The 11,823-nt window shown below is 45.5% G+C and overlaps 1 gene segment (V, D, J or C); it reads left to right on the plus strand.

The window, feature by feature from the left end:
- The first annotated feature begins 650 nt into the window (after nt 1–650).
- LOC140479514 (Ig kappa chain V region Mem5-like) lies at nt 651–10,822 on the plus strand. The segment is given in 4 exon segments: nt 651–715; nt 902–1,204; nt 1,655–1,729; nt 10,032–10,822. Coding segments are annotated over 4 exon segments (540 nt in total).
- Nucleotides 10,823–11,823: the final 1,001 nt, after the last annotated feature.

Here is an 11,823-nt window from a genome sequence, read left to right on the forward strand (position 1 = left end):
TGTCCTCCACAGTTTGACTACCCTCTGAGTGAAGAAATGTTTCCTCATCTCAGTCTGAAATGGTCTACGCTGTATCCCCCTGAGATTGTGACCCCTGGTTCCAGACTCCCCAACCAGGGGAAACCTCCTCCCTGCCCAGCCCTGTTAGAATGTTATATGTTTCAATCAGATCCTCTCTCATCCTTCTGAACTCGATTGAGTCCAGGCCCAGTTGATTAGAGAGTGAGAAGTGTGTTGGGGAGAAATGTTTTCACCCAGAGGGTGGTGGGAGTCTAGAACTCACTGCCTGAAAGGCTGATTGAGTCACAAACTCTCGTGACATTGGAGCAGTGTTTAGATATTCCCTTGTGTTGCTGCAGCCCCCACGGTAATGGGCCAAGAGCTGGAGGATGGGATTAGTGTCATCAGATCTTTGCTGACCAGTTTAAACACAATGGGCCAAATGGTCTCATTCAGTGCTGTTAACCTCAATGACTTTCTGAGACAGAGAGAGAGAATGGGAGTGAGAGAAAGAGAAAAGAGGTACTGACGTGGCTCTCCCTGCCTGATGCCATTTACATACTGAGGAACACCCAGTCAGACTCTCACAGGCTGCAGCTTTATAAAGCAGAGCCCAGTGAAGGGAGAGTTTAGCAGGAACCAGGTACAGGGACAGGAGCACACACCATGATTTCACTCATCCAGCTGATCTGGCCCCTGGCATTCTGCATCGCAGGTACAAATCTCTCTCCTTCCACCTTGAATCTTTAGCTGCTCTCCATTTCATTCCAATTCCACTGACTTGTGATTGAAGGGAAAATGCTGAAACCAGAGGAATGCTCAGTGTCTCCAACAATCTCTCATTTGACAGGCTCTTTCAGTGACAGTTCTGACTTCACTGTGTTTCTCTCTGACCCCTCAGGTATCAGTGGGGACATCATCATGAGCCAGTCTCCCCCGGTGCTGTCAGTGGGACTGGGCCAGACTGCAACCATCACCTGTAAGGCCAGTCAAAGCATTAGCAGCTCCCTTGCTTGGTACCAGCAGCGAAAAGGTCAGAAACCCTCTCTCCTGATCTACAGTGCAACAACTCGATTCACAGGAGTCTCCGATCGATTCACCGGCAGTGGATCAGGGACCAGTTTCACCCTGACAATCAGCAACGTTCAGAATGAGGATGTCGCTGACTATTACTGTATACAAGGTTACAGCAACCCTGGACACAGTGATACAGAGCCATACAAAAACCTCAATACACACAGCACCAACTCCTGTACTGACCCAATCCACAGTTATATAAAATATATAAGAATGGACACACCATCCCACCACCTGAACTGACACATTCACATTTACATCTAAATGAAACTGCACAAACTAACCTATGCCAGAATTGTCACTGTCCACAACACACTCCAGTCCCTGTGGTGTCCACCACTCACTGAAGGCCTCATGTTTCCATCTACACTCCATGACCACACTTGAAGACCAGCCGCAAGATTGAACATCAAAAAATATATTTCGCAAACTGCACAAGCCTGGCTGGACACAACCCAGAGATACAGACAGACAGAGAAAAAGCCATGAGTGAGGGAGAGAGCGAGGGGCAGGGAGAGGGTAAGAGTGACTGAGAGACAGGGAGAGGTTGAGAGTGTCGGAGAGTAACAAAGAGCAGAAGTTTTTGGACAGCCTCTGCACTGGGAGCTCTCACTGTGGCTTACATTCGGTTCAGGAACCAAGCTCAGACTGAGTAAGTAAACCTCAATCCTCCGTTATTAACCCCGTCAATACTGAAACACAATTTCTAAAACACAAATGCTGAATTGTTGAAGGTGTTATTGGGCAGCTGCAGCGAATGAAATGGTTGATTGAGGAGCACTGTCTCTAACAGGGTGTACAGCTGTACTTCTGTAGTTCCATTGGCCCCTTGAAAAAGCAAGATATAAGTCAGTCAGTTTTACTCACCGTGTGGAGGAGCTCTATCTATTTGCAGCCCGTGGTCCCATTCCTGCAGCATGGAGTGAAATCAGTGAGTAGCCTCCTGCCAATCTCAGTGTGACAGACACGGGCAGAGTTTGATGTGAGCTCTGGCTCCCCGTCCCAGTCTCTGATCTCACTGACCACAGCAGCAGCAGCAGCAGCAGCAGCAGCACAGTGAGACACTGAGCTCCCACCTCCCCCAGCTTTAACTCTGCTCAATCACACAATCACAGAATTGTTACAGTGTACAAGGAGACCATTCCACCCGTCTTATCTGTACTGGCTCTCTGAATGAGTAATTGACAGAGTGTCATTCTCCTCACTTCTCCCTGTCACCCTGCACATTGTTCCTTTTCAAATAATAGTCTCATTCCCTTCGGAATGTTTCAATTGAAGCTGCCTCCACCACACTCTCAGGCCGTGCATTCCACACCTTAACCACTCACTGGCTGAACATGTTGTTCTCCATCTCACTTTTATTACTTTTCCCAATTACTTTCAATCTGTATTCTCTCAGTCTCAATCCTTTCTCAATTGGGAACATTTTCTCCTTATTTTTTCTGTCCAGGCCCCTCCTGGTTTTAATTCCTTCAACAAATCTCCTCTCAGCCTTCTCCAAAGAAGACAGTCCCACATTCTCCAGTAGATCTTCATAACTGATATTCCTCATCCCTGGAATGACCTTTGGGAATTTAATTTGCCAGCTCTACAAAACATTCACATGCTTCCTGAATTATTCACATTATCTATGTCCCTCATGATTTCGTAAATTTCTCAGCCTCCGATGCTGCAGGGAAAATTGCACCAGTTTATTCATCCTCTCCCGATCGTCCAAACCCTCCAATTCCTAGCAAAATCTTAGTAAATCTTTTTCTGCACCTTTTAAAAGTTTAACAATATCCTTCCTATTACAGGATGATCAGAATTGTTCACATTATTCCCAAAGTGGTCTCACTAATCTCCTGTACAGCTGCAATATGATGTCCCAACTTCGATACTCAATACAGTGACCAATAAAGGCAAACATTCCCAACACCTTCTTCATCGTCCTGTCTCCCTGTGATCCAGTTTTAAGGAATAATGCAGCTCACCTTCACCTTCACCTTCACCTTCACCTTCACCTTCACGTCTTTTTTTCAGCAACACTCCACAGGGCCCTACCATTAACTGTATAACTCCTGCCCTGGTTTGCCTTTCCAAAATGCAAAATCTCACATTTAACTAAATTGAACTCCATTTGCCACACCTCTGCCCATTGCCCCATCTGATCAAGGTCCCACTGTTCCTGAGATAAACTTCTTCACTATCCACTGTCCCACCAATTTTGGTGTCATTTACAAACTGATGTTAACTCCTATATTCACAGTGAAATCATTTATTTAAATGACCAAAAGCAGTGAACCCAGCACCACTCCTTGCGGCACACAGCTATTCACAGATCTCCAGTCTGAAAATCAAACCTTTACCACCACTCTCTCTCTCCTATCTTCAAGCTAATTTTTTTTCCCCAAATACCTAGCTCCCCCTGGATCCGATGTAGTCTAACCTTACTAACCAGTATATCATGTGGAACCTTGTCAAACACTTTACTGAAGTTCAAACAGACACTGTCTACTGTTCTGCCTTCATCAATCTTCTTTGTCACCTCCTCAATCAAATCAGGGAGACACAATTTCCAGTGCACAAAACCACATTAATTATCCAAATGGATGTAAATCCTGTCCCTCAGAATCCACTCCAATATCTTACCTAGCACTGACATCAGGCTCATTGGTCGAGAGTTCCCTGGCTTTTCCTTATAGCCTTTCTGAAATAATGATACAACATTAGCCATCCTCTCTGCTCCTCCAACACCTTACCTATAGCTGTAATGATAAACATATCTCAGCAAGGGGCCCAGCAATCTCTTCCCTAGTTTCCCACAATGTTCTGGGACACACCTGATCAGGTCCGAGGGATTATATCCTTGGTATGGTTTAAGACCTTTCGCATCTCCTCAGTTGTATTGTGGACTTTTTCAATATGTCACTATTTTTCCAAATTCCGTCACTTTCATGTCCTTCTTCCCAATAAATACTTACCTGAAATATTTGCTTAGGATCTCACCCATCTCCTGTGTCTAACCAAAATACAGCACTCACATTTATCTGAATTAAACTCCATCTGCCATTCCTCAGCCCACTGGCCCAGTTGGTCAAGAGCCCATTGTACTCTTACACAGCCTTCTTCGCTGTCCACAATGCCATCTGAAAATTCACCTGAACACACTCTCACAACTCTGGCCCCTCTCTGCCTGTTACACTGCTACTACCCTAATCTATATTCAGAAATTAAAGACCCCGTCCCCCATTTATAACGATTCGATCATATTTGCAGGTCTCTGTAAATTCCTTCCATTTGTATTCCTCCACATTCTTTCTACTGGGTGGTGAATTATTGTCTACACTGAGGATTCCGTGGACCTTCGTGTTTCATTCTGATATTCCCCACTGGCTCCCATAGCCCAGCTCATCCCAAAGGAGCTCAGTCACAGCTCTGTTCAGGAGCAACGCTGTCTGGTCTGGCCAAATCTCATCTCCCCCAGACCCACTCCCAATGACCCAAGAATCTAAAGCCACCCTCCTGGACCCGCTCTCCAGCCCCACAGTCACCTGTGTTATCCTCCTGTTCCTCTTCACACTTGTGGGCGGTACTGGAAGTAATGTGCCGCCCGTCTTTTTAGTTCCTGCTCCTAATTCCTTTCCACAATCACTAAATTCTGACTGCAGGACCACATCCTATTTCTCCCTGTGTCACTGGGACCGATGTGGACCACGACTGCTGACTGTTCCCCCTCTCCCCTCAGGGCGCTCTGCAGCCGCTCAGTGACATCCTTGAGCCTGGCACCAAGGAGACAACACACCATCCTGGATTCCCATCTGCAGCTGCAGAAACACCTATCAATTGCCCTCCCTCTCGAATCTCCTCTCACTGTCGCTCTTCCAGTCTTCGTTGTGCACCCCTGTACAGCTGAGCCACCCGTGGTGCCAGTGACTTGGCTCTGGCTGCACTCCCCAGATGAACCATCATTCTCATCAGGATTCCGAACTGAATCCTGGTTGGAGAGTGAGATGCACTCAGGGGATTCCTGTACTAGCTGCCTGGTCCTTTTGGACTGTCTGCTTCTCCCCCATTCCCTCTCTCCCTGCATACTCTGAAGCTGCAGAGTGACCACATCTAGAAACGTGCTCTCCACGGAGCTCTCAGCCTCACGGACTCTCCGCACTGACACCAGCTGCTGCTCAAACTCCGAAACCTGGAGCTCCAACTGCTGTCACTGACCACACTTCCTACACTCTTGGAAGTCCAGGAGCTTGGAAGCATTCTGAAGTTCCCACATGGATGCACACTCTCTCCACTCTTTGGTTACCTCTTGGCAAAGTTCTGATGACAAACAGCTACAGCAGGGCTCACAGTCCAGTGGGTTCAGTGTTCCAGGGTTTTGGGGAAACTCTCCAGAAGACTTTAAGAAATAGGAGCAGAAATCAGCCATTCAGCCCATTGAATCTGCTCTGCCATTTGATCGTGGCAGATATGCTTCTCATCCCCATTCTCCTGCCTACTCCACAGGTACCATCAATCCCCTTAACAATCACAAACCTATCTATCTCTGTCTTAAATACTCTCAGTGACTTGGCCTCCACTGCCCTCTGTAGCACTGAGTTCCACAGATTCGCCACCCTCTGGCTGAAGAAATTTGTCCTCATCTCAGCTCGAAAGTGTTGGCCCTTCATTCTCAGGCTGTGCCTTGGTTACCTAGTCTCTCCTGTTTTTTGGAAACATCTTCTCTGCATCCACTCTATCCAGGCCTATCTGTATTCTGCACATTTCAATAAGATCCCTCATCATCCTTCTAAACTCCATCGAGTACAGACCCAGAGTCCTCAACCACGGCTCATATGACAAGCCCTTCATCCCCAGGATCATTCTTGTAAACCCCTCCAATGCCAGCACATTGTTTCTTCGAATATGGGTCCCAAAACTGCTCACAACATTCAAAATGCAGTCTGACTAGAGCCTTACACAGCCTCAGCAGTACATCTGTGCTCTTGTGTTCTGGCCCTATTTAAATGAATGCGAACATTTTATTTGCCTACCCAAGCACAAACTGGACCTGCCTGTTAACCTTAAGAGAATCCTGAATGAGATTTGTCCTTTAGATTTCCAAAGGCTTTCCTCATTTAGCAAACAGTCTCTGCATTTCTTCTTCCTCCCAAAGTGCATAACCTCACACTGTAACACATTGTATTCTATCTTTCAGTTCTTTCCCCACTCTCTGAGCCTATCCAGGACCTTTTACAGCCTTCCCACTTCCCTCCACTTATATCATGTCATCTGAAAACCTAGCAACAATGTCTTCACTTCCTTCATCCAGATTGTTAATGTATAACATGAATAGTTAAGGTCCTAAGGCCCTGCAGACCTTTACCGGTCACCAGCTGCCATTGTTCCTCGCTCTCTGCTTTATGCCAACCTGCCAGTCCTCAGTCCATGCCAGTACCTCACCCCTAACACTATCAGCGCTTATCTCATGTCAAATGACCTCTGGAAAATCCAAAGAGATTACTTCCTCAGACTCTCCTTTGTATGACTGGCTCATTGTCTCCTTTGGGAATTCTAACAGATTTGCCAGGCATGACCTCCCCTTGACTCAGCCCTATTTTCCAAATGCACTTCCAAGTCCTCTCCAATTTCATCCTTCAATTGAAGTCTAAAACCTGACCAACAACTGAGTCCAGGGTAAATGGCCTATAATGTCCCATCTTCTACCTCCCTCCATTCTTAAACAGAGCTGTTATGTGAGCCATTTTCCTGTCCCTTGCCCCCACCAAATGCCACCCTACCCCACCTCCACACCCTGACTCCATTGATTCCTGAAAGATCATCACCAATGCCCCCAGAATCTCCTCAGCAATCTCCTTCAGAACACACTGGTGTAGTTCATCCAGTCTGGGTGAGTTATCCACAATCAGACCTTTCAGCTTCCCCACTACCTCCTCCTTAGTGATGGCCACTACACTCCCCTCTGCTCCCTGACAGTCTTGAAGTACTGGTATGCTGCTGGTGTTTTCCATTGTGCAGACTGATGCAAAGTATCGATTCAATTCCTTGGCTATTCCTTCATTTCCTATTATTCTTTCTCCAGACTCATTTTCCAGCGATCCAAAGTCTATTTTTGCGTCCCTCTTCCTTTTTATATGTCTAATAAAACTCTTGCAATCTCCTTGTATATTACTGGCCAGCTTACCCTCACATTTCACGTTCTCCACCCTTAGTGCTTTTTTCGTTATCCTCCAAAAGTTTTTAAAGACTTCCTAATCCTCTGGCTTCCCACTATTTTCCACCACATTTTATGTCTTTTCCTTTTGCTTTTATGCTGTCCTTGACGTCCCTCATCAGCCATGGTTACCTTGTCCTCCCCTTAGTATATTTCCTTTTTGGAATGAATTCCTGCTCTGCTTCCTGAATTACCCCCAGAAATTTTGTTATTTGCTGCCCTGCCATCTTACCTGCTCGGCTCCCCTTCCAATCAACTCTTGTCAGCTCCTTCCTCATGTCTTTGTAGTTCCCTTTACTCAATTGAAATACTGTTCCATCTGATTGCAGCTTCTCCCTCTCAAACTGCAGGGGGATTTCTATCATATTATGGTCACTTATCCACAGGGATACTTTCATCTTCAGCTCACTAATCAAGTTTGCCTCATTACACATCACTGAATCCAAAACTGCCTGTTACAAATGATCAACCACAAGCTGTTTCAAAAACCATCTCGTAGACATTACATGAAGTCCTTTCCTTGAGACACACTATCAAGTCCACCTATCCATTGAAGTCTGCCCTGACATTTTGTATCTGGCGTTTCTATCTCCTGATTGATTTCCTTCCCCACACCCTGATTACTGCTTGGAGACCTGGACAGAACTTGCATCAGATTCTTTATTTGTTGTGGTTCCTCAGCTCTACTCACACAGATTCTACACCTTCTGTCTCTCTATCACTTCTTGCTATTGATTTAATTTAATTTCTTATTAACAAGGCAACACTTGCCCCTTTGCCCATCTGCTTGTCCTTTTGATGGGACATGTATCCTTGGATATATATATATATATCCATGCTGGATCCCCTTACAGCCATGTCTCTGTGACAGCCACAACATCGTACCTGCCAGTTTCAATCTGCACGACAAGATCATTGTGTATACTGTGTGCTTTTAAGTACAACAATCTCAGTCCTGCATTGACTGCCCTCCTTCTCATCATTGTCCTCTTATCTGCTGTGCCTACGTTTGATCTCTGATCCTTCTCACACTTTCTGTCCTATTACATCTTCTAGAAACTTGAAAAACCTCTCCCTCCACTTTAACTGGTTTAAATTCCTTAGAAACTCCATTTACCTCGATATGTGGCATCGCTTTGTCGACCTTACTCGGAATGCTTCGTGCATTTAGATACAACCTCTTTAAGTTTGTTCTATTATTGATTTTCCCTGCACTTTTATGCTTCCTTTGATATTCAAAATTCCATCCCTTTCTTTTATTTTCTGATAATCCCATCACTAACCAGCAATCCTACCTTCTCCTTTACCTTCCATTTTCTCATTTTCATCCAACTGAGCCAAATTACTTTCTCTTTGGGTTGAGTTCAGGCCAATATATATCGTTGATCCAACATCATTAATGCTCTTTGATCTCATTGCTTCGAGTGGGATCATGCTGTGCAGAAACTGGCTGTCATGTTACTGACATTGCAACAGTGACTGCTTGTCAAACAAAACGACGTGTAAGGGAAGGAAACTGCCATCCTTACCATGCGACTCCAGACCCACAGTAATGTGGTTGACTCTAACCTGCCCTCTGGGTGATTACGGATGGGTAATAAATGCTGCCAATCCAACAATGCTCTCATTCCATCAAGGGAAAAAGAAAAACAGTTTCTCCCATGTGTCTTCTTAACCACCTTACTGACCCGCATTCATTTATCACCATGGCCACATCTTCAGCTCCAAACACATCTGACTTCCAGCTTAAAAATGATGAGAGACATTCCTTCATTATCTGAGAAACAGATCGAAACATCAAACACAGGAGCAGCAGTAGGCCATTCGGTCCTTCAAGCCTTTTCCACCATTCAATATGATCATGGCTGATCGTCCAACACAGTCCCCTGTTCCTGCTTTCTCCCCACATTTTTTGATCCCTTTAATCCTAAGAACTATATCTAATTCCTTCTTAAATACACACCGCATCTAATTCCCTTTTTCTGGAAAAATGGATGACAATTATTGGGTTGTTGTTTTTTGACCAGAGTGGACACAATGGGCTGATGGGTCTTTCCGGCTCTCTGACACTATTATTATTTATTATGAGTAACTGAGTACCAAGGACTGACCCCTGTGGCACCCTAAGTAGTAATTACTTGCCATTCAGGAAAAGACTCCTTCTTTCTGTGCTGTCGGCCAACCAGTATCCAATCCATGTTAGTACATGGCCCCAATCCTCTTGTTCATTCGGTCGAGATCGGCAAGTCCCACCTTTACTCTTTGTGGGAACAGATTCTGAACGACCTCTGTCTCGTCCTTCAAGGGCTCCCACTGCCCTGACACTGATTTCCCATCATGTCACTGCTCCCGGTCCATTTTTACCAAAGCATCACACAGTTTAGTAAAATGAAAAGTTTTATACTGACTGCACAGTTCTCCATTTCCATCCATATTCTCAATCTCACTGAGTTCTGATCACTGTCATAAAAATGCTCCCCCATTGATAGCCTTTCCAGGTGCACACATGCATTCCATAAACAATGGTTTAAAACTGTCCCTTCTCTCTCAGGGGCATTTAGGGATGGTCAATAAATGCTGGCCCTGCCAGTGACACTCACATCCCAAGAAGCAATTTGAACAATATCTGTTCTTTTGTTGGGTTTATTCTGTATTGTCTAAAAATGTTCAAAAAGATTGTGCTGCCAGTGAATATTTGTGAGGGTTGAATTCCCTTCGAATGGCAGGGATTAAAATTGCTCCTCTTATCTTTCAGGCCGTGAGAACTCTCAGCCCAAGCTGACCCTTCTGCCCCCCTCCCCGGAGCAGGTCAATGCCAAGAGCACTGCCACCCTGGTGTGCCTTGCCAATCATTTCTATCCCGAATGAGCTGGAGGTGCAGTGGAAGAAGGACGGTGCAGTCATTTCGGACGGGGTTCAGACCAGCAACTACCTGCGAGCTTCGGACAGCACCTACAGTGTCAGCAGCCTGCTGACCCTCTCTGGGTCTGACTGGGAGTCCAATGCTCGCTTCTCCTGTGCCCTCACCCATGTGACACTCCCCTCACCCCTCAGCAAGAGTATCAGGAGATCAGAATGTGTTTAAAGTGTTTGCGATAGTCCGCAGAGGAGACACAACTTTAAATAGAACAGGGCTGAGCTTGCAAGACAAAGGTCATTGTCAGCATTGAATTTCATCTCTTTTCCTTCTCAGTCTGGCTCAGAGAACCTTCTGAGGTTTGGGTATTAAAGCAGGTCATTGCGACAGTGTCAAGAGAGCTTTACACGATGTCAAACGTCATGCTGTACCTTGTCCAGAAAGTGTTTGATTGGGACAGGGTTGACTTGTGATGCCAAGAAAAATCTCTTGAAGTTGCTGAAGACTGTCAGCTGTACAAAACAATGTAACCTCAGAATTCTCTGCTTCAGTAAACCAGATCTTCTTCCTGCTTAGCTGTCAGTTCCAATTTAAGGTTTGGTCACTGTTTAAAGGGACAGGATTATCCTGTTATTGAGAAAATCTCCACAAGTGTTTTTCTCAAGCTCCATTGTGGCTGTGAATTTGAGCAGCTTCCTCTGCCTGGGCTGTTAATTGCAGTTTTTTTCTGTCAATGTGAATCTGGAAAAGGGAATAAAGATGAAAATTCAGTCTCTGTCGCTGTGTGCTTTGGAAATAGATGACCTCCCCCCCCCCCCCCCCCCCCCCCCACCTCAGTTGGTTGGCTGCATTTCAGCAGGTCATTTTCAAGATTGGCTGGTTGGCCTGCCAATCAATTATAATCATCAATCATTTCAAATGATCCCTTTGATCAGGGATTTGTGTAGGTTACAAGATTCCAAAAAAGAACAGAAACTGAAAGCTGTTAGGACTCAATAAGTACAATCTGATGCATTCCCTCATCACTCTGTTGGTCCTGGCCCAGCTGATGGGATCGCACTGTGCAATCTCTGCTGCATGTTGGTTAGCCGCTGAAACAATCTTCGGCCATTCACCAACATTGTCGGCCTTGTCTGTCTCTCTGAGTGTGAATGTTTAACTTAATGTTGCCTGTAGATCTCTGAGTGTGGGTGTGTTACTCAGAGAGACACCCACATTCAGAGACTCCTGTGGACTGTGAGTATGTTACTCAGTGCTGCCTGTCTGTCAGAGTGCGTGTGTTACATACTGTTGCCTGCAGGTGTCTCTATCAGTGCGCATGTGTTACTCTGTGCTGTCTGGAGGTGTCTCTCTGAGGTCTGTGTCTCCGAGCGATGGATTCAGAACGGGCTTTGTTCTCGGGATTGAAGATTAGGCTTTAATCTTCTCAAATCATGAATGAAAAACAGTTCAGCTGATTCAGCCTGAGATGGCAGCTCATTCAGATGGCCAAAGTTAAAAAGCACACAACACCAGGTTAAAGTCAAACAGGTTTATTTGGAAGGAGAAAGCGTTCAGAGCACTGCTCCTTCATCAGGTAGCTGGAGGGGCAGGATCATTGGACACAGAATTTATGGTAAATTCAGATGGCAGCTGAGAAAGGTGAATACTGAGAGTGTATTCTCGGTAAGTGAGGGATTTCAGAGGCAGT

This window comes from Chiloscyllium punctatum, chromosome 7 (assembly GCF_047496795.1).
Source record: "Chiloscyllium punctatum isolate Juve2018m chromosome 7, sChiPun1.3, whole genome shotgun sequence".
In the NCBI taxonomy this organism is placed as follows: domain Eukaryota; kingdom Metazoa; phylum Chordata; class Chondrichthyes; order Orectolobiformes; family Hemiscylliidae; genus Chiloscyllium; species Chiloscyllium punctatum.